The sequence below is a fragment of the Mchenga conophoros genome, linkage group LG7, assembly GCF_057382185.1.
Source record: "Mchenga conophoros isolate Kocher_MC1m ecotype Shallow Benthic linkage group LG7, M_conophoros_male_GT1.1, whole genome shotgun sequence".
In the NCBI taxonomy this organism is placed as follows: domain Eukaryota; kingdom Metazoa; phylum Chordata; class Actinopteri; order Cichliformes; family Cichlidae; genus Mchenga; species Mchenga conophoros.
In genome coordinates this window covers 63,432,147-63,455,254 of record NC_140532.1, presented here as the reverse complement: position 1 = coordinate 63,455,254, position 23,108 = coordinate 63,432,147, and the positions used below count along the sequence as shown (strand labels likewise).

Sequence of the window (23,108 nt, the reverse complement as noted above, 5' to 3'; positions counted from 1 at the left end):
AAAATGAATTAAAATTCAGTTGCTCTGCCTGTCTGAAATTTTATTAAGCTATAATAATATTTTGGGAAATTTTCCATCTTTTATCTCTTAATGTGGTTTTTGTGAGTGCATTTCTGGAGATCTGAGGAAGTGCAGTACCAGCTTTGATGTCGGGCTTGTACTTTGGCTGAAAGTTGGTACCATCCTTTAGCCCAGAGGAAGTTGCTACTTTCTCCACTCTGTGTGTAAGGGGTGGGGCACAGACATTAGTGGATGCCCAGGGTTCTTACCCCTTAGTCTTAACTAAACGTGAATTTCCTATGCCAGCTGAAGAGGTGTCAGATTATAAAACAAGTCTGGCAAAAGTTCTACGTTATAGAACATTTAATCGCTCTGAAAATTTTCTAATATTGGTTTTATTTTATTTTATTTTTTTTAATGTATTCATTCTAATCAGATTTTTCAAATTCTAATTTCATTTCTAATGTTATTTTTGTTTGGAGCGGTATCTTTATGATTTCTTGCATGTGATGCGTTTGAAGCACATTTGTAAAAATAAAATGGGCTGTAAAGTCCTCAGAGTGGCACCGCAGTAGTGCTTTAACAGAGAAAACATGCAAAGTACTGTGAAGCCATAACATGTAAATGGTTCCTGCCTCTGAGTAAGTGCACTGTGTGTGTGAGAAATCACTACTGTGCAGTAAATGCGATGTTGTCTGGCCACAAAACCAAAGCCAACGTCACAGAAGTGGATGTGTGACTCTGTGTCATGTGAGAGGAGGATTGTTTTTCCTGCAGCCTGACTTGCTGCAGCTTGCAAGTAGCGGGGCGATCGTGGCTCAAGAGTTGGCAGTTCGTCTTGTAATCGGAAGGCTGCCGGTTCGAGCCCCGGCTCCCACCGTCTCAGTCGTTGTGTCCTTGGGCAAGACACTTCACCCGTTGCCTACTGGTGGTGGTCAACCTCGCCTCTGTCAGTGCGCCCCAGGGTGGCTGTGGCTATAATGTAGCTTGCCATCACCAGTGTGTGAATGGGTGAATGACTGTATGTAGTGTAAAGCGCTTTGGGGTCCATAGGGACTAAGTAAAGTGCTATTCAAATACAGGCCATTTACCATTCACATTTCCATTCGCACTTGTTGCTCTCCAGCTTTAGTAACTGTCATGTATCTCATTTCAAAGATGAGGTCTGCTGACTCTCTTCACTTCTCGTCACATCTGTACTGTACGGGCATTCTTTGCTAATGCATGTGAGTACAGTGTAAATGCTTCGGCATATCAGATTCTTACAGTAGTGTAGGGGGAATCTTCTTCCAGCTGCTACAGCAGATCATCTGCCTCCATCTCATCCTATCCCTAGCATCCTCCTCCGCCACACCCACCCACTGCATGTCCTTCTCCTAACTTTAATTCATTCTGGAGCACAAGTGGAAACATGTACAAACAACTCGCATTATATTATTCTAAAAACTAAAAAAATCATGCTTATGTTGATTTTAAATTTTGACTCATTGAGAGTCTGTTGCCATGTCTCTGCAAGTATCTACTCTTGTCAGTCTGTTTTATGGTCTGTTTGGTTGCAGTACTCTGTTGTACCAGATTTGTATGTGACAGATCCACACAAGTACGGTGTCCTTGTCTTTGTTGCTTTGGATTCATTCAGTCGCAGCAGCAGCAAAGCTCTATTTTTATAATCCTTGTGATTACCTTTTTGTGTCAGCGGTTCTTCGAGTTATGTGACATGGCCTACTTAAGAAGCATAAAAAGGTTCAAACCCCCAAACTATTTATTTCATGAATAAATAACATTAAAAACTCATCTGAGTCCAATTTCAGCAAAATAAACATCAGCACGAAAGCATCAGTAAACCACATTCCATACCAAAGGTTGTATATATTAAACTTAGTTATATTTGTTCCCCTGCTCATCAACACCCAGAATTTGGGGGTTTTAAACCATTTTTGGTCATTAGTTAATTAGTGCTAAATGACAATAAACGAAAAGCCACCTGTTTTTAAGCCTTCCTAAAGTTTAAGGGTTAGTTGTTGAAAATCCACCCACCATAGCGTTGTTATGGAGGCTTTAGAGCACAGTTTACAGCCTGTAAAGTTCATTCTAACTTTAAAATCCACCCTGGAATGGGCTCGGGTCATTTTTGGCACTTCTCTGTTGGCATAATTTCTTTTTATCCCTGTAAGTTGCTGCTTGGTTAGAAGAATGCCTTTTTTATAATCATGGATCTTGGAGGACGTTGGCTTTTTTAAAAATTTCCCAGTTTTATTCTGGAGATTTAATTGATGTGTGTCAATAACTACTAAGTATGAAGAATTGCTGTTTTTTGCCAGTAGAGATGGTTCTTTTCTTGGTTTGCTCTGTGAACATACTTGTCTCTTTGCCCCTGCTCCAGGTATCCGCCAGCTTCAACTGATGCTGGTAAAAGTGAGCTTGATCCTTGGTGTCGAGATTCACGTCAATGTTGAGTTCATCAAACTGCTGGAGCCACCAGAGGAGCAGACAGATGTCGGTGAGTATGTCCTCATGAACAAATTCATTACACCAGTGTGTGAGTCAGTGCATTGCTCTACTATGAAGCCATTTTCAGTTCCAAAGTCAGTAAGTATCCTCACAAATACAGAAAGACAAGTGTGTCTGTGAGTGTGTATTTGTGGTATTATCTGTATGTTAAAGTGTCACGAGTGGCAGTGACATGCTGGGACCCGCCTGCATATCTTGGCTATATAAGGAAAGTTCCCTACACACAGTGCATGTTAAAATGATCGCACATTTGAAGTGTATATAGAGTATTTCTAATAAACTGTGTGGAGAATAAAGATAAACTGAGTGTGCTGTTAAATTTTAGTTGAACTCTGTGCTGTGTTTTCTGAATGTCTTAAAATAGCATGTCCCACACAGCATGTCCAGAAACTTTCTCACTCTAACACTCCAAGGAACATGACACAACTATGTGACACTGAGAGGGTAGTTGAGATCCAACCTCATCTGCTCTGTTTCGTGTTTTTCTTTAAAATCAGCACTTGAGCGTGCCTTCCTGCCTTCCTGCTTGTGTTTTCTTGCACTGTCCTTGAATATCATATATGGTTCCTTGTGTTCTTCCTCAGGTCATGGTTGGCGGGCAGAGATCCGACCCTCTGGCCATCCTGTCTCGGACTTTGAATTTGACGTGGTGATTGGAGCTGACGGACGCAGAAGCACATTAGATGGTGAGAAAAGATTATAGGTTACAGATGCGAGTGGTACTGTGGGTCATACTTTGTTATGGACCTACATTTCAGGAGTCAAAGCTCCGTTTGTTTGTTTTTTGTGGAAATGAGGTGAGGTGGCGCAAAGCTGCTTTCGGCCACTTGGTAAAGCATTTCCTGCTGACATAGTTTCAGCTGGAGGCTTAATGGTGCGTATGGGGTCAGAGGGGTGTTCTGGTTCATGAACTGTTGGAGAGCTTTGTTGGCTTTGTCAAAGCGTACAAGTTGCAGTGTTTATTTTCTGCTCGTGTGTGAGTGTGTGTGTGGCATATGTGTGTTATGAACATGTTTACTTTCCCATAAGGACGACTGATGGGAAGCATCATCCTCCTGAAGGTTTGGTGTCTCTATGACTGCAGAGAAACTCTTTCAACTGCATGTTGCTCCGGGACTTTCCTCCAAGGAATATTCTAAATAGGATTATAATGGTCGACTAGTAGGAGGGGGGTGTTTGTGCAAATTATTTGTTAGGGAAAGAACAACATTATGACTAACTCCTGACTGTCATCTACACTAGATAACTTGAGAATTGCAGCATCTGTATTAAAAATACTAAATTCCCCAATGGTTAGGCCCTGCAGGGATTTTCTTCAGATATCCATGATGAGGATGGCAAAGAGTCTAAGAAGCTTGGAAAGAAAAGCGTCTGGACTTCTTTAAGTTGCTTGAAGACGTTTCATCTCTCATCCAAGAAGTTTCTGCAGTTCTAGGTTCAAATGGTGGGGAGTCCCAGATTTAAGCCCTGTGGGAGTGAGAGGGACACTGGACCCCCTAATGATCCTCTACCTAATCACACGAGCCAAGGTGTGAAAACGGGTGTAGGTCACCATCAGCCAAGGTTTCGGGTGAGCTCATTGTGAAACCTAGCCCCACCCTATCGTGTGATTTCCTGAGGTCAAAAGGCCCAGGATGTGATGTTAAGGCATCTGGGAAGGGATCTCAACACTGGATGGCAGACAGCTGGTGTCGTAAACCACTGCCTCTGTTCAAAGATGGCCGTTCACAGTGGACATAGATGGCTTCTTTCACTCCTCTTTCAAACCGTCGGTCTTCTCTGTCCAAAATGGGAACATTGGCATCTTCGAAAGAGTGACCTCTGTCCTTGCAGATGGACCGCTGAGTCTTGTCCCGGGATAAAGGATGTGATGTACACTTGGAGCCTGTTTGATAAGTACTTTTGGATTTTGGAGAGTACATTAGCGGTATTGAGGGAATAATATCTACATGCTCCCTCTCATTCAGAGTATTATAACATTTATTGTCAAAAGTATGCAGATGACACACAACTCTACACATCAGTGTCACCACATGATTGCAGTTCCCCTACACTTAAACAAAAAGTGCATTAAGCAAATCGGTGGTTGTTTTCACCCCCAAAGAAAACAGCCTATCTAGAAAACATGATGCACAAATTCAGCCTTACATCAGAGGTGCTGGAGCCTATCCCAGCTGTCATAGGCCAAGACGCAGGGTATACCCTGGACAGATCTTCAGTCTATCACAGGGCTGGCACAGAGATGCACTCACAGAAACACCTATAACCACTTGAGACACCAGTTATTTTAACCCCATGCATGTATTTGGGGAGGAAGCCAGAGTACCTGGAGACTCCACAAAAGGCATCTCTTGTAAATCCAGCCTGGATTCAAACCCAGGACCTTATTTCTGTGAGGCAACAGTGCATTTCCCTACCGTGCTAGTACCATAGGAAAAATATTGGAAAAATTAAAGGATTTCAGTCTGAAGCAGATGCAGAAAATCTTGCTTGCACAGTATTCAAATGATCACATCTTCAGCGGATTATTGTAACTGTGTCTTTACAGGTCATAGTAAAACTACAGCTCATTCATAATTCTGCAGAAATCTAACAAACATCAAAAAGGTGGAGCACATTACTCAGTAAAAAAGAAATCACTGCATTCCCTTTGAATAACTTTTAAAATCATTCTCATGTGTAAAGCACTAAATGGACTCTTACTGAGTTACATTTTTAATTCAGCCTTTGCCTTACAAAACATCCAGATTGCTGAGGTCATCAGGAGCAAGCTTACTGTTTTCCCACTATTGGAACAAACAAAGTGAAGCTTTGTGGATTGTATTTTCAATACTTTTGTATTGATTTACCAACTTCAGGAAATAATAAATGATTTGAAATGTTTGAACCCTTTTTTTGTTTTTTTGTTTTTCCTCCCCCACCTCTGCAGGTTTCAGGCGCAAGGAGTTTCGTGGGAAGCTGGCCATCGCTATAACGGCTAACTTTGTCAATAGGAACACAACAGCAGAGGCCAAAGTAGAAGAAATAAGTGGCGTGGCCTTCATCTTTAACCAAAAGTTCTTTCTGGAACTCAAAGAGGACACGGGTGAGTCAGGAAAGAATGTTGCAGTGGGAAAATGACAGCTTCTCCCGCTCTAAATGCTGCTCCTTCCTGCGCTAAACGTCCTCTGTTAAGTAAATATGTTCATGTTTGCAGGAATCGACTTGGAGAACATAGTTTACTACAAAGACAACACCCACTACTTTGTCATGACTGCAAAAAAGCAGAGCCTGCTGGACAAAGGGGTCATCATTAATGTAAGTTTACTCAGCTGACTTTGATTTAATCAGACACACAAACATAGATTCGACTCTTCCAGACTCCAATGGGTCACAGTTCACACCCTCCCTCTGTGGTTAACCCTGGTTCCAGGATTCAAAGGCCGTTCCCAAACAGGAATGCGTGCGTGCTCGCCAGACCAGTGAGTGACGGGTCGGCATAGAGGAGGTTGATGAATGGGGTTCTAATTAAACGCTCATGCGCTACACACACACACACACACACACACCTACACACACACACCTACACACACACCATTAAAGAGATTAGACATTATAAATGCGGTTATTACAGTTGCATTAGGACATCAACTGGATCATATTGGAAAGGCTCCATGTGACCCTCAGTCTAACCACCCAGTAATGTCTGCCAAACCAATTATCTGAAAATACACACACACACGAGAGTATTGGGGATGGATTGGCATACGTATGAGGGCTATTTATTAATTTTCTTTCTCTCCCCTCTCACATACCTTTATTACCAGTTCAAGGCCATTACATGGATTTCTCTTAAGATCCTGGAAACTCTCCCTAAACCTGTTACAACTGTTTCTTTTAAAAAATGTAATTATTTCTTTTAAGATAATTTGTGACGATGAGGTCCCCACAGTGTAAAAGAAGGCAGATGTTTTCCCCCACAGTGGGAGTAATATAGGTAAAGACGCATGTGTTCAGTGAAAGACGGTGTCTTTGTGTTGAGCCTTTTAATTTTTTTTACATCAAGTTTTAGCAGAAATATAAAACTCATTTCTGAATTATCCCGGTTAATATTTCTTCGTTGACCATCAGCCTTGCTGCTTTGATTAAAAATGATGGGATAACACTAACTTTTTAAATATGGTGGAAAAGCAACTGTCAATACAATGTGCCTAAAACTAACTGTCTCCTTCTTCTTAATGCAGGATTACATGGAAACTGAACGGCTTCTGAGTCCTGACAACGTCAATCAGGAAGCGTTGCTCTCATATGCTCGTGAAGCGGCTGATTTTGGCACAAACTACCAGCTGCCATCCCTGGACTACGCCATCAACCACTACGGACAGCCAGATGTAGCCATGTTTGACTTCACCTGCATGTACGCCTCAGAAAACGCCGCCTTGATCAGGGAGAAACATGGACACCAGCTGCTGGTTGCACTGGTGGGAGATAGTTTGCTTGAGGTATGAGAAGTTGTAGCGTTCCCTTTTCATTGACAGTCGCTCGGTTTCTCCCTCCGCTCAGGTTAAGAGTCTGCGTGTCATCCTTGACGGCGCACTGTCCTTCCACCCTCACATCGTACTTTGATCTTCGTAACATTAATCGCTTCCATCCGTCTCACCCAACAGTACTGCCGTGCCCGCGTGTTCAAGTTCAACCATAAATTTTAGCTGTTCCTGAGCTCTGCTGCTCGCACCATCACCAGCTCGTCCATTAACCACATCATGCTTGTCCTTCAGCAGCTTCACTGGCTTCTGGTTCAATATTGTATTGAGTTCAAAATTCTGCTCCCAGCTTTCAAGGCAGTCACTAACCTTAAGTGCCTCCCTGAACTTCTGGGTGCGTTTCTCCATTTCATTGTGGCATCCACCCGTTTGACTGCTATGGGCTCGACAGGCTTCACCTTGTCCGTCCATCACCTGTGGAACTCCCTCCCACCAGACATCCATAACACCGACTTTCTGCTTTCAGATCCCATCTCCAAACACCATCGTTAAACTCCACACACAGTCTGATCGTTTCCCACCTGCTACTCTGGTCATAATGACTTTATGTATTGTAAACTTGTTTTATTAACTGTTTTATTGAATCTTTTATTGACTTAATGAGATGTATATTTTTAAGTCTTCTAATGTGATCTTGAGTGTTTTTGACAGGTGCCTAGAATAAAATGTACTTATGTATTTATTTATCAGTGTCGTGAAAGTTGTCCAACACTGCTCTTATTGTGTGCCAGGCTCAGCTTGTGTGTGTCATGCTTTCTGTTTACAGCCGTTCTGGCCGATGGGTACGGGTTGCGCTCGGGGTTTTTTGGCTGCCTTTGACACTGCATGGATGGTGAAGGGCTGGGCAAAAGGAAAGAGCCCACTGGAGATCCTGGCTGAGAGGTGTGTGAGCATGTTCATGGATTCAAACGGATTATGTCTTCTAATAATGCCTGAGCTGGTTTGTTTCCACATGAATGCACTTTTAAGTCATAGAACTCTGGGTTCCTTTTAAAAGCTGTTCTTTCTTAAGTCTGATAGTTAAATCTTTCTTTCTACTCCAGGGAGAGCATTTACCGTCTTCTACCCCAGACCACCCCAGAGAACATCAGTAAAAACTTTGAACAGTACTCCATTGACCCTGCTACCCGCTACCCCAACCTCAACGCCAGCTGTGTGCGCCCACATCAGGTGAGTCCTGTGCTCAACAGTGTACCTGTAAAGAAAGAAGGCAAGAAGTTGCCTTCTACACTTAACAGAAATACTGGATTGAAATCTCTACTTGTCTACCTCATTATAAACTAGAATGTTAGGGGATCGTTTCCACATTAATATGGTAGATGTCACATAAATAAACCCGCGTTTGAAGAGATTTAGATGTTTCAGTTATTCTCCATAAGGCATCGACAACGAGCTCAAACTTTTTCTGAGCAAATTCTCTACAAATTCTGCAGTGTGAGATCAAATCTCTACTGCTGCTGGTGTTTTGGCACCAACCAACTACACCCTCAGTGAGAGCTGCGTTTCTAGATTTACATCGATAATATTCAGCTCTGCAAATAAGGGCACTGGGGAAACTCAGTATGCTCACTTGAACTATGCAAATATATCACATTTGCCATCACAAATTCTGATGATTCAGCACTATGGTGCAGCTGAGAGGGGTCATCAAGGAGTAATTGCTATGATTCTGAATATGAAAATATGGGGACTGTCTGGTGAAATCAAGAAGGGTGGAATCTGACATCCCTACATTGATATAAACAAACTTATGTGGCTGTTTCATTGCATTAACAAAAAAATAAGTAGTCATCAACACCAAACATCTTCAAACCCGTGGTCACACAAATATTCCTGGATTTGGTAAATGGACTGGTTCTTATACAGCGCTTTTCTACTCTTCTGAGCACTCAAAGCACTTTATACAACTTGTGCATTCACCCATTCACACAAGCACATTTTTCTAAGTGCTTTCTAACATTCACACACGCATTCATACTCTGATGGATGCATCGGAGAGCAATTTGTGGTTAGTATCTTGCCCAAGGATATTTGGCATGCAGACTGGGGGAAGCGAATCGAACCACCAACCTTCCGATCGGTAGATGACCTGCTCCTACCGCCTGAGCTACAGCCACCCCCAAATTTTGTCTTTTGTTTTTCGTCTTCATAGCCATTGGACAATAACAGCCAATCAGTTTCAAAAGATCAAAACAGGAAATGAGAAAACATCTCTCAAAGTATTGGTTCTCGTGACACTGGAAGCCTGCAGACTCTGAAAACTCAAATGTTTTTTTTGTGCAGTCAACACAATCATGTAATCTTTCCACTGAATGTGGAAATGAAAGAGTGCCAAGTACATTTTCTTCCAACAGAAACCTTTGTGGTCAGTATCATATATATTGCAGTTCAAATGCCATGTACCAATGTAACATTTAAAGAAAAAAAATATACAAATTTTAGTCGACAGCCTACAGTTTCTATCTGCACATCCCTAGAACCTATATGTCATTAGGCCTCCTGATTTTTGTACTTCCAGGTGCGTCACCTGTTCATTGATGGTCATCAGGGACCAGGTCAGATAGAAAGAGGAGGACCAGCACGTCGATCAGTCAACCTGTCCAGGAAAGGTAGATGTTCCTCCAAGCTACAAAGTGCACTCCAACCATCAAACATGAATAATGGATTTAATTATAATCGTGTCAAGTTGTAACCAATGGTAACATCAAAGAACCTCAACGTTATAGTGCATTACAGAAAAAGACAGTTGATGATAATCGAGCTCTCCTCGTCGTGTTCTTGGACCTTTGCACTTTGAGAGCATTTGATGCATCTGGACAGACCCAGCATGTCGAACAGCTTCATTTTCTGCTGTGTGAGTCTTTAATAGTCACAAATTGGAGATTACAGTCCCAGCCAATCTACTTTGTTCACGGAGCTATAACAAAGAGCAGATTGTAGATGTGCCTAATATGTAGCGGCATAAAGGATTGCTGCCAACTGCTCAGGTGGGACTTAATTAGTCTGTAAAAGCTCCCAGTCTTCTTTTAATAGTAATCTGATCATTCTGACTCATCAGTAAGACCTGGATGCATCTGCAGCCTCATTAACACTGCATGAAAGCTTTCTTTGAAACATCAAATTGAGAAGCTCATACGAGGTTTCCAAAAACATCTTAGCACCGGTTGGCAATGTCATCTAATACCCCAAAAAAAGAGTCTGAATAAATTCCTCAGATTGGTTCACAGAAGGAAGGCCGCTGACATCATACTGAATGCTTGCTCAGCCCTCCTGAGGGGAAACTTTAGCTCCATCTCAGTCACAGGCTCGACACGCCTCATTGCAGACAATACAGGTGGATAACATTACACCTGCACGAGGGTCCAACATGAGGCCTCTTTCATGCATGAGCTGACCTGATATGATCTGGAAGAGCAGATGCACACAGTGTAGGGCTTTGCATTTAAATTTGCTCAATTTAGTAATATTAGTACTTTTGGTTATGTTGCATGAAGTCGTACTTTTCAGAGGCACTATGGAAGTATCTGTTCTAAAACCTGGGATGCAGGGGTAATCAAACATTGCATTTGTAAATAAAAAAAAAAAAAAAAAGGTAAATATTAACAATTTTAACAGTGTTCATGTCTCCTGCCCCCATAAACGATGCGCCCTGAGACGGCCTCCCTGTAATAATATGATGGCAGTATTGGAGCACAGGATTAACTGGAGAGCTAAAAAAAAAATGGAGTTGGTAAAGAGCTGCGATTATCCTGGGAATATTATACTAATTAGGACTAGGGTTTTGCAATAGAGCCTCAAAATTATATTGTATTATTTCAAAGGAAATTTGTAATACTTTTGAGAATGTAGGAAAAAAATGGATCGAATCTGTAATAAATAAAAGCTGTGCTGCAGGCTGCACCAAAATGAAGAGCAGTGAGCTTCTGTAAATCTGTGGCCACAGAGTACCAGCAACATATTATATAGCAATAGTAGTGACACAGCATAAGTCAAGCCCAAACGTAGCCAAGGTAGCGTTTTTCCCAGAAAAAGTGCTTAAAACTTTAGTTTAACAACAGCTAAGTCAAGTTCAGCTCTTCAGGAGCTGCACAATAAAGGTTTCCCACAGGTTGCTCTTCCTGTTGTGTGGAGTTTAACTAACTAGTGCATCAAGAATGGAGAACTGGCTGTTGTTAGCTTAACATCATATGAAGGATTCGTGATCTGATTGTACTCGGTGTTTGTTGAATCCGGTCCGTTTTCTTGCATTTTTGTTTTCTTTTAAGTTGTTGTCCGAGGCTGACAAGCAGCTGTCGCTGCATGGGCCTGTCTTGTTATTTGTGCTAGGAAGGAAGATGCATGACGTATGACATGACATATTAGTATCACATGCTTTTTATCATGTAAAATCATTAATAATTCTCACTAAGCCTGTGCTATTTCATAAGTTTGTTTAAAATCATGCACTGAAGAGGACACTGGTGTTTTCTCAGAAGCAGGGGATTGCATTGATACCCCACTGCTCCCAGTCCCGCTACCTATAGTGTTTTTGCAGAAAGAGTACTGGGACCCATTGGACACTCTAATTCCTTCTCTTGTTTGTGTTGCTTGAGTTTACGGTCATGATTTAAAGCATGTCCTTGCATGTGCTCTGCTGCCAGTGTTGCTTCAGGCCTGGGAGGTCGTTCAGGTTTTGCAAGTTCAAACCAACCCGTACTTTATTAACGTGCCATAGTGTCAGCACTGTCTGAGGAACATTTCCAGCCTTGAGGAAATAATGGTGACGATGAAGATGCCCTTTCCTGTGATGCTGCATGCTGACAGACTGTTTCTCTCTGTAGAGTCTGAGGTCCATCCTGGCCGCCTGCTGAACTGGTGTCAGAGGCAGACTCATGGGTACCAGGGAGTCGATGTCACCAACCTCGCATCTTCCTGGAGGAATGGCCTGGCCCTCTGTGCTCTCATCCATCGGCAGAAGCCTGAGCTCATGTAAGGAGAGCCAAAGCTTGCTAACAGGAAACACTTGCACTAATGCTCGTGATAATTCAGGCGACGATTTTTGCTTCTCATACTCATGCTCCGTCAACAGCTTCAAGAGCAATGTTTGGTTTAGAATAGCTTAGTAATTGAGTCATATGATTGTGCAAATTAAAAACAAACAAAAGAAACCTTTCAGAGCTATGTCTCTTTGGCTCTCTCCTCACAGTTTAATTGACTTTTCTTGTGCAATGCTCAATTTTTAAATTGCTTGCTTGATAATTGCTTGATTTCCTGCTGTAGTGGAGCCGTCAGCAGTAACTGGAATGCCCTCAAATAGTCAGCAAGCATAGACTGCTTTATGTATGCTGTCATGAAGCCTCAAGCTGTCACCATCTTGGCTTATTGAAATTGTTCTGAACACAGTGCAGATCTGTATTTTGGTTAATGACTTATATTTTTGTCATATTTTCCTTTAGTTGTTTTTATTCAGCTTTGCTCTAATGTGTGAAGCATTTACGGGACATCTGTAAAATCTAGAAGCTAAATAAATGGCTTGAGTTATCCTCCACAAACGGCTCTATCTCTAGATTGTTTTCAGTATATGGAATATATATGAAGAAACCTCCTGAGCGTATACACACATCTCCTAACCTCACCTTCATCTCCTTTTCCATTTCAGTGATTATGACTCTCTGAACGAGGAGGACGTGGCGGGGAACAATCAGCTGGCGTTTGATGTGGCTGAGCGAGAGTTTGGCATCCAACCGGTGACGACAGGAAAGGAGATGGCTGCAGATTCTCAACCTGATAAGCTGCTGATGGTCCTGTACCTTTCCAAGTTCTACGAGGCCTTCAGGAACTCGCCAGCAAACAAAGGTCAGCTTCTTCCTCACAGAACCACAAAGATTCTTACATGAATTTTTTTTTTAATTCAATCATGAACAACCCAATGTTGTTGGGTTTTTTGTTTTTTTGTTTTTTAAAGTTAGTCTTCATCGTGTCTTTAAATGTAAATTTCTTGGACTGGAAACGGTAGCCCTAAAACCTGACCTCCTGACCCCAGTTTAGGAACAGGAAATGATCATTTAACATTTAACCGTGTGTATTGATCTAACCCTGAACACACAGACGGGGAAGCGGTCGAGGCAGTTATCCATTTGCCAAAAAATGTGAAATGCTGTATGTAACCCAAAAAAGCTGTGAAAACAAGGCTCTCCATCCACTTTATTTCTCTTAAAGGGCAAAACGATACTTGAGAAAATATCCTCACGTGGATCACATCAAGATCCTTCTAGTGTTTTGGTTGGTAGACAATGATGCTGCTTACTGCTGCTGTGGACACATTTTCATTGTCTTTTTAAATTGTGGAGAAGTCCCTCTGCTAAATTATAGTCCCAGCTGAGTCTTCTACATGAGCTAAAGTTACATGTTACACAACTGTGGTTGAGTTGGTCCCTGCCAGAGACCTGAGTGGTATGCGAGCTATGTCTGTGGAAGACATATCCAGTCGCTTGGCGTAACTCTGGACGCCTTCAGGTCCAGCACCACTGCGAGCTGCAGCCTCAGCCACGTTTTACCTAACGCACTTTAATGTTGGTGTTTGCAGACTTCTGCTGTCTGCTGAACTCAAAGGATGGAAAAATGACTGACTTTCAGTTTATTTGGTGGGAATTTAGGATCTTTAAGTGCATGACTTGAGTTATATTTAGTCTTTACACTGGGCCCCTTTGTGCTGCTGAATAGCCTCGGGTTATTTTGGAAAGATGCATTAGTGGTTTTTACTCCAGTTCCTTTTTTTATTTGGAGTCTAAGGATGAACCCTGGTCTAATTAAGTCCACTGCTCAGACTTGGCCTTATCTAAGTTTAGACTTATCTAAGTTTAAACAGGACTTGTTTCCAGTCCCATGTTTTTATTCTTGGACTCAAATAAAATAGCTTATATCAAAATAATTCACATTTTTCTGAAATTAGGCCATGCTGCTGCCCCTTAGCTTTAAAAAAAAAAAAAAAAAAAAAGTTGTTCCCATTTTTTGACTTTTAAGTGGGCTCTGCAAACGGCAGATTTGAGCAGTAGGTGGGCAGGATTTCTGTATTCATAGCCAACACAGCAAGCCTGAGATGGCCTTATAAAGAATATTGCACTTAGTGACATCAAACAGAACCAAAAGTAGAAAAAAATAGTGAGGGAGATAAACATGTAGAGCAGTGTTAGACTCTAAATGTGAAGCAAGCGCTTTGGGCATCAGCTTTGTGGAAAAGGCCTTCAGGGAGTTGATAAGTTGCTGAATACGGATCTCCGCCCACCTCCCCTATGCTAATGTTACACGGCACTCAAACAATTCCACAATAGCAAAGATGGTGCTTAAAGTGTGACTTCCTGGGGTTTTAATGGTTTTTATGCTTTTTTTTTTTTTTTTTTTCTTTTCTTTTTTTTTTTTCAAGCTGACTGGATCATGCAGGAGGGCAGAGTTCTGTGCACAGTTCTGTGTTCAGTGCCGTCCTGGCATACACAGGAGTCTGTGGTTGAAGATGTTCAGGTCCCGTGTCTTTAAAACGAGCTTAAATCATCATCCCTCCACCGCCGTGCTTGACAGTTAGAGTGAGGTGTTTTTGCTGACATGCTGTTTGGTTTTGCCAGACGTGGCTCTGTGCATTAATAGCCAAACATCTCCACTTTGGTCTCGTCTGACCAAAGGACACTGTTCCAGAAGCCTTGTGGTTTGTTCAGATGCGACTGTGCACACTTGGCTGCGCTGCCATGTTAAGAAATAAACTTGCTCCTGGCAACCTGTCCAAACAAGTCATGCTTCTTTAATGAAACTCTATTTTCATGAACTTGACCTGTAGTTTCTGAGATTTAGTTTTTTGGAATTTGCGATTTGGGCATTGGTAGTTTTGAGTCCTCTGTGTTGCTATTTTCCTAAACCATTTTTGACAGTGTTGTCCAGTGCGTTGTCTAATTATGGGAGGACCGCTGTTGCTGGGGACTGCTGTTTCAGCAGGGTAGTGTCTGCATCAATTTAATTTTCCTCTAGGTTGTCAGGACCCAGAAAGTCCCATTAAAGCTGCTCTGAAAACAAGTGATCAGCGATTTTTACTCCACCTGTCAGTGGTGGTTGTTCATGTAAAGGGAGCTTTTGTGTCCTTCTCTCCCACTGCCTTGTATGTGACGCATACAGGGTTTTTTTTTTTTTGTTTTTTTCCATTACTCAAATCAACAAGTGTCGCACTTGCAAACAAATCCACCTCTAAAATAGGAATTTTACTGTTTCCAGCAAGCCTTGTAATGACATTTGATCTTAATAGTAATTTTACATTTTCTTGAACTGTTTTAGCAGAATTTCCTGAAAAGATTGGATAACTTGTATGTAAACTGTATTGTGCTTATTTTCCAGTTTCCAGAGAAGGAGATGAAAATGGTGAAGATTATCAATCTAAAACCAACCACAAGGCGCTAAACCTGCCTCAGCCCAGAAAGAGGATTCCCAGGGTAAGGAGAAATGCTGATTCTTGCATTTTGCTGCTTTTTGTGTGATATTGATTTGATCTGAACATTTCTGCTGCTCAACAGTAGTCATATAAATTAGATTAGAGATCAGGTAGCATTAAAGGTCAAAGTAGTGTTTGTAATGCGTGTGTTATCTAACCATGAATCTTAGCTGTTAGTGTGCATAGGATTTATGAGTGCCGGAGGAAAAAGGCGTATTAGTGTAGAGCATCTGTTGTGATAAATAGGTTTGCTTTGTGGTTAATACTCCTGCAGGTTTGCAAGTTTTGGCTTATTGAGAGTACAACAGCCTTTTATTTTGAAATTTCCCACAGGTTTGCCTCTTTTAAAGTCTTTATTTTATTTTATTTTTTTAACGGATGAAAGTGAGATGCACTTTGTATATGTTTGTGTTGTCTGATGCTGCAGGATGACAAGAAACTGGAGGAAGATTCTGATAACAAGAAACGGCGAAAGGGCAACCACTACCTCACAGAGGTAGGTTCTTCTTTGAAATAGCTTCATTCTTCCAAGCAATGTGGGTAATGCCACTTTTTGCTTTTCAAATTGATCTCACTTTCTCTTTCTCCTTTGTGTGATGCCAGTTGTCCTGTCACAGTGCTCCCCCTGCTGGTGAGGATGGGGAACAACGGGAGAACAAAGTCCGCTCCATGGCAACTCAGCTGCTGGCCAAATTTGAGGAGAACTCCGCAACAGTAAAGGCTCGAACAAAGGTGAGTTTGGTATTTATTTCCTCATCCTCCCTCTGCTGTCTGAGCAGTCTGTGTCGCCTGTGGGGTTTCTGCCTTCTGACTATGTAAAGGGTCTTAAAGGTTGTTAATTTACTTGGGATTTGCCTGCCTGCATCGGATGTGTTGCAGAACAGTTGGCTGTCATTGTATCCGTCTGTAATCTTTTAGCTTTGACGGAGAACATGATGCAGTTTTAAGCTGGTTAAAGAATGCTGTTTGCAGGTTTATTTGATGGTACACCAGAAGGAAAAAGTGTCTGACTCAATACTTCATCTTTGAAGTATTTTCTGTGAGTGTATTTCACTTAAATTCAATAATACTATCTTATGGTAAACGTGGTATGTTGATATTATGAGACTTCCTTTCTCATGATGGAGCATTTACATCCAAATCTTGGTCAGTCTGACAAAAATCTATTTTTTGCTTTTACTTTGGAGAATTGATTTAATGCCTGTATCTTCCTCATGCATGCATTTGTTTTTGCTTGCTGTCCTCATATCACAAACTGGCTTCTTTGCGAAGTAACCCTTTCATGCTCTGCACACCCTTTTCTCACCCTTTACTTTCCTTTTTATTTTCCTATCCACGCCTCCGTCGGATCAGGACCCATCAGATCCATCCTACTCTCCTGCTCAGTCTCCTCCAACTTCCCCACTTCCTTCATCAGATGAGGAGGATGAGGAAGATGGGGAAGTGGAGAGAGAAAATCCCCGTTTTGCAAAGCCCAAAGATGACACTCCTCCTCCTCCTCCTCCTAGTCTGCTTCCCACTCGCCCCAAGTGGCAGGTATGCTTGCCTCTGAGCGCCTCTGAACTTCTTCCATTATGTCATGTAGCATCTGTGCGCATCTGTGCATAATCCATTTCCTCTTGCCTTTGACCCAGCCTTCCATCTACCTTCAGTTGCTTGAGAATCCCGCTACTTTCCTCTCCTCCCCCAAATTCTCTCACACTCGGAGCGCCTGCAGTCGGTCTCCATCGCCCCCACGCTCAAAGAGCCCGTTGAGTCCTCCTCGCTCACTGAGCCCTGACACTCCTGAACATTACTACCCAGAACGCACCTCTCCAGACCTCTCACCTATTCGTCTTTCTCCCTCTCCTCAGTCTGCTCTGGGTGTTGGGCAGTCCTCTGAGAGATCAGGGGGGGTTATGCGGCAGGTGAATGTCATAGCAGTTCTTTACAGTATTTATTTATTTTGAATCCATTCCAACTTTGACCGCCACCTGCTGTTCCTTTAGAGTAAAGACCAGAGACTGTCTGCTAGGGACTTTTCCAGGAGGAGTATAAAAGAGAGAGCTAGCCTCCTCTCCTCCATGTTTCCAGGCTCAAGCAGATCACCCTCAGCAGCTCCTCTTTGTCTACCACAGGTTGTGTATTATACACACTATTGGCATGAAAATGTTCATCCTTTAATCATTTTACTGCTGCATGTTCATGATGGCTAAATTGGGACTAATGCTCGTTTGAGATGTACAGCTGGCTGCTTTTCTGCTCTTTAATTGGTTGTCTGACAAAATGACATCATCTGGGAGGTTTAGACAGTTTGCAGTTTTTGTTTTTGACACTTAGAAGTCCTGCAAAACAACAACTTTCAGTTTAATTCCCAGCAGTGATTCTAAGATGGTAAATGTTACACCGCTCCTCTTCACTTTAGAGTTTGATAACCTTTTAATGATCTTGTTTCTGCGCTTTCATCATTTTATTCTACTCAGCCTAATGTTTCTGACTCCTCTTCTTTAGGTGGAATCATCCATTTCCTCTCCTCTTTCCTTGTCAACACCTCCTCTTGTTCTGTCTATACCTAAGAGCTCCACCGTCTACCCTGTGGTCCACCCTGTCCCTGACCCCACAGCCCAGGCTGGTTTCTCCTCTGTCCCACTTTGCACTCCTGGACACAAGGACAAGACACACACTCCCTCTTCCACTGACTCTGAAAAAACACAGGAAATCTGTTCACTTCATCCTGATTCCTCTGCACCCAACAGCGAAACATTTGCTGCTCTTTCCTTGCCTTGCTTTGGGAGCCAAAAGAGCTCCTCTCCGCTCTCGGACGCTGGCTGTGAACATGAACAGAGCGGCTCGTCAGGCCTCGAGCAGAATTATGAGAATATGTGTGAGAGTTCACAGAACGATGTGGAAAATGAGCAGGAGAAGGTTCACAAAACTGTGACAGTTGATGATAGTAACGCATCTGAAAATAATCACACGGAGGTAACAGAGTCATTGTGCACGTCGATGGCCTGCATGAAGACCGCTTGGTAGTCGGTACTGCTTATCTAACAAAATATAAATGTAATGCTGCCTGAGCTGCATGAGCTTTAAACCTTCTGCAAAGTAACCCATTTCTGTGCCTGCATGAGTTTCCATTGTTGTGTTAACTTGTGAATGTCACGGAAGAAAACTAACAGCTCTAACATACTTCAACATTCAGTATACAGCAAGAAATCGCATTATGTTAATGAAAATTCAAATTCACAGTATTCTTTTGCAAAAATTCTCTTTTTCTTTTTTTTTTCTGGTTTATTGTGAACCTACAAATATTATTTTTGGAAGTCTAATTCATAACAAACTAATTTACTAGCTATCTCCCCAATGGATAAAATGGAAACATTTCACGAGAATGTAAAAAATATTCTGTTAAAATTAAAGTGTTAAGGCTATTAACCTTAAACCTGCTTATTAAGTAAAAATGTTGCCTTCCAATTAATTTATTTAAAAAAAGCTTGTTTTATAAACTGACTTCATGACCAGGAACTATAAACCCCATGGGGGCATTAGGTTTATAGTTTATAGCATGGGGGTCCTGCTCGTTGTTTTTCCTCTTGTATTCACATTCGCATGTGTTCAATAACACATTTATTCTTTATGAAATGAATCAAGCTGTTGCTCATTCTGCTGCTCATTTAGCACTCGGAGAGGTCTGGTCCTGAGGACCTCAGGAGAATCGTTCCAAAGTCACTCGCTCGCTCCATAAGTTGTCCGACTGGGGCTCCTCGTTACAGCAAAGAGGTACCAAGCAGTGCCTCAGTCTGAATACAGTGTGATACCGTTTAATACAAATCATCCATTTTCAGCCTTTTCCTTCTGCCCTCTTGATAATTCCTGTCTGATTCCCAAACTTTCACCCTTTTTCCTTCTTTTTTCCCCTTCTCGTCTTTTTGTCCTCCCGTCCTCTTCACCTGTCATTAATGTTAGCGTACAGTTGGAAAGGTATCATCAGCCATAGATGCTAAAGCTCAGATACTGGCCATCCTCTATGAGACAGACCACAGGCCCAGTGCTCCACCGGTAAGATGCATGTGGCTTTAGCCCCGAGTCTTTTTTTGTCTGTGTTGCCGGGGTTCATTTAAAACTGCAGCTTGTATTCAATTTAATACTATTTCATCACAGCAAACACAACTCCAGATACTAATATTCATGAACTGATGGGAAATGTGTACGCCATAATCACGGGTGTAAGATGCATTTTGGGTGATGTAGGCAGGATGTCTTCTCTGGTTCTGGTACAGGACTTAGAACCTTTATGACAACTAAACAAATAATAAAATGTTAAATTGGTGAAGTTCTCTTTAACGGCATCTTTCATAACTAACAAAAAATGACTGTACTTGCTTCCCTGCTTTGACACATACACAGGCCTGGAGCAGGTCTAAACGTCCATGAATCTTCTGCTCTTTTTACAGTCCTGTAATATCGCCTGAGAATAAGTATCCAGACTGTTCCTGTGAACTGGAAGTGGTTGTTTTATTTTTTATTCTTGTTATTGACTCTTGCACAAAATTATACTGTGTGTCCCTAAAAACTTTCATATACTGCTTCAGCAACTTTACAGCTATCAAGAGCAACACTTTCTGTGATTGTGACCAGCTTTGCAGCTTTGACAGTTTCTTTATGCTGCAATCTGGCTGTTTGCTCCTGATATGTGTGTTTTTGTTTGGGGGTTCTTTTTCTTCCCCTCCTCAGGTGTCTCTTGGAAGAAAACGGTCCTAAAAGCTTGCTTGAAAGAATCTTTCAAAAATCTAACCCTATGCTGGCCTTCTTCCTCTCAGTGTGTGGTGCGTAAGGACTTCCCTCCCGGGTTGGGCGGCAGCGACATCTGCCACTTCTGCTCCAAGCGGGTGTACGTGATGGAGAGACTCAGCGCCGAGGGCTACTTCTTCCACCGAGAGTGTTTCCGCTGCGACGCTTGCAACTGCACTCTCCGCCTGGGAGGACACACATTTGACTCACAGGAGGGTACGTTGCATTTGCTGGACTTGCCTTTAAAACCTGTAGGAGACGTCACTTCAAAATATATTTTTTTTCTGCTTTCTGTACAGCTAAATTCTACTGCAAGCTGCATTATGCACAGCGCCTGTACAGCAATAACCCAGGAAGAGTTAGGAGGAGAATGGTAAGGAACCCAACACCCAACATTTACTTATTACAAAAGTAAATGTTTATTACACAATGTAATATCCATATGTAATATCACTGTTCAGTTCTATTAGCTAGCTTTTAGAAAAGATCTTCTTTTATAGCACAAAGGAAATGTTTCATGTTAACCTCTTTTATAAGGAGCTTGGAAAGAAAAGCGTCTGGACTTCCAAGTTTCCTTGAAGAAGTTTCACCTCTCATCCGAGAAGTTCTAAGAGCAATGGAGAGTCCCACATTTTAAACTCTACGGGAGTGTCCCCAAGAGGGACATGGACCCCCTATTGATCCTCTACCTAATCACACGAGCCAAGGTGTGAAAACATGTGTGGGTCACAATCGGCCAAGGTTTCAGGTGAACCCATTGTGAAGCCTAGCCCCGCCCTATGATGTGATTTCCTGTGGTCAAAATCCCAGGATGTGAGTTGGCGTTAAGGTGTCTGGGAAGGATCTCAAACCTGGATTATAGATGACAGACACTTGGTGTCGTAAGCCACCGCCTCTGTTCAAAGATGGTCATTCACGGTGGACATAGATGGCTTCTTTCACACTTTCCTCTAAAGAGGATGCTAATGTTCACATTTTGGACATTTGGATATTTTAGGTAGAGGATCAATAGGGGGTTCATGACCCTCCTGGGGACACTCCCATAGGGCTTAAAATCTGAGACTCTCCACCAATTACTCTTAGAACTGAAGAAGCTTCTTCAAGGAAACAAGGAAAAAGTCCAGACGCTTTTTAGAGTACGATGACCTGGATGACTGAGAACCTTCAGACGGTTTTCTTCACTGTTATTCATATGAACGAGTACCTATTATTATGGGATGGCATTCCACCCTGCTTAAAGGATACAATCAAACCTTCAGTGTGGGTATCTGTCCTCCATACTCTAATTCTGGATTACCCTATATTCAGCATGAAAAGAATAGCAGTGTTAGAGCATCGGTGTGAAACGGTAGTTTTAGTGGAGTAAACTTGTGTGGTTGTCTAAATCTTCTTGTTGAAAAGTTCCCTGTTGTTGTTTTAGAAGAGTGTGTTGCGTTTCTGAGTTCTTTCTCTGTGTGTTGTTTTTGTACAGGAACCCCAAAGTCGTGTCGCACCCTCGTCCATGGACGGCGGGAGCTACACCACCGCCACCACGGGCAGCACCCAGCTGCAACCCCCAGGTACCCTGGTTTCCTTGCTTAGGCGAGGCTTGAGCCTGCCGAGGCGTGCTAGCCGGGCTGTGTGTGTGTTGCCTCAACAGCTGTTGGGAAGTGTGTGTGAGTCTTTCTCAGCTGTGGGGTCGCACGTAAGGAGCTACTCGCATGACTATGTGTTGCTGTTTGAGCTGCTGAGCCTGGGCTGTCCTCTGCTCTACATGATGCATGAGGTGTTGGGACAGATCTACCAGGAGCCCCAGATGGCCCAGCAGCATCTCGTCGGCCACCAGCTCACTTAGGAGGGAGACTAACGGGGGGGTCATGGAGCCAGGTGGCCAGATAGGAGCCCAGATGGATTTCTTTTTCTTTTGCATTTCCCAAAAAAGCGTCAAATGTGCAATGCTTTCCATCATTTCATTTCATTTTAGTCTTGTCTTTTTGAAGCCATCAGTAATTTATGAAGCAGGACGCCATGTTGAGCGCTCTACCCGGGTTCTTTTGGTACATGCTTGTTGACCATCAGGCTCTCCTGGTGTTGTAACCTTCTCTGACTCACATGGGTTTGTTCCAGGCAGATTTTTACCCACTGGGCTGTCACAGAAATGTCCAACCCAGACCGCAAGACACTCTAAACAAGAATCTGATTAGTTAATATATCGTCAGTATTATAGTAATTGCACTAGAGTGACCTGGAACACGCTCTCTGCTTCAATCTTTTTAAGCCATCGGGACTGAGTGTTGGTTTTTCTCAGTGGACTAAACCAGTAATTGTGGTGTCTGCACTCTGCCTGCTGCCCCGTAACGCTGCAACACCAGAGTGTGCAATAGTAATACCAAACTTTTCTTCTTTCTTTTTTTTTTTTTTTATAATAAATACATTTTTCAGGAAGTGCTTTTCATTTTTGTATATCTTTTTTTTTTTTAATCTCAAAGTATTTCACTTTGTGTATTTTCTTAAAGGTAATTCACCGATGTCCCTTTATTTATTCAGGATTCATTATTTATTGTATTGTTTTCTGTTAAAAATCATTTTAAAAATATGGATGGAATTCAAATTATTTAAAAAACTTCTACTACTTCTGTTTTCTAATTGTCACGAGAGCACCCACTCTGTGTTGGGGTTTTTTGCAGTATTTTCTTGCATTGGGTTATAAAATTAACTCAAAAGCACATTATTGCTTTTTCTTAAAAAATAAAACAAGAACAAAAAAAGACTCTTTATATAATGATCATTTCAGACTGTTTTTTTTTGTTTTTTTTTCTTTCGGCCTCCCTGTTGGCCAAAGTCATTGAATCCAAACCTACTGAAGTTCTTGACTC

General features: G+C 42.1%; 1 protein-coding gene across 3 annotated transcripts in view; it reads left to right on the top strand.

The window, feature by feature from the left end:
- The window catches only part of mical2b (microtubule associated monooxygenase, calponin and LIM domain containing 2b), a 61,383-nt gene that overhangs the window by 22,237 nt on the left and 16,038 nt on the right, over positions 1 to 23,108 (top strand). Inside the window, exons 4-25 of one of the 3 annotated variants that reach the window (XM_085280708.1) lie at positions 2,384 to 2,500; positions 3,096 to 3,197; positions 5,441 to 5,596; positions 5,708 to 5,808; positions 6,735 to 6,992; positions 7,801 to 7,916; positions 8,078 to 8,204; positions 9,553 to 9,643; positions 11,855 to 12,002; positions 12,673 to 12,869; positions 15,390 to 15,484; positions 15,911 to 15,979; positions 16,087 to 16,215; positions 16,837 to 17,019; positions 17,118 to 17,390; positions 17,472 to 17,600; positions 17,974 to 18,444; positions 19,141 to 19,242; positions 19,429 to 19,521; positions 20,283 to 20,469; positions 20,553 to 20,626; positions 21,725 to 21,812. In XM_085280708.1, the coding sequence (XP_085136834.1) occupies positions 2,384 to 2,500; positions 3,096 to 3,197; positions 5,441 to 5,596; positions 5,708 to 5,808; positions 6,735 to 6,992; positions 7,801 to 7,916; positions 8,078 to 8,204; positions 9,553 to 9,643; positions 11,855 to 12,002; positions 12,673 to 12,869; positions 15,390 to 15,484; positions 15,911 to 15,979; positions 16,087 to 16,215; positions 16,837 to 17,019; positions 17,118 to 17,390; positions 17,472 to 17,600; positions 17,974 to 18,444; positions 19,141 to 19,242; positions 19,429 to 19,521; positions 20,283 to 20,469; positions 20,553 to 20,626; positions 21,725 to 21,812 (3,306 nt within the window). The remainder of the gene's footprint in view (positions 1 to 2,383; positions 2,501 to 3,095; positions 3,198 to 5,440; positions 5,597 to 5,707; positions 5,809 to 6,734; positions 6,993 to 7,800; positions 7,917 to 8,077; positions 8,205 to 9,552; positions 9,644 to 11,854; positions 12,003 to 12,672; positions 12,870 to 15,389; positions 15,485 to 15,910; positions 15,980 to 16,086; positions 16,216 to 16,836; positions 17,020 to 17,117; positions 17,391 to 17,471; positions 17,601 to 17,973; positions 18,445 to 19,140; positions 19,243 to 19,428; positions 19,522 to 20,282; positions 20,470 to 20,552; positions 20,627 to 21,724; positions 21,813 to 23,108) is intronic. The other 2 variants (XM_085280709.1, XM_085280710.1) reach the window with 2 other exon arrangements.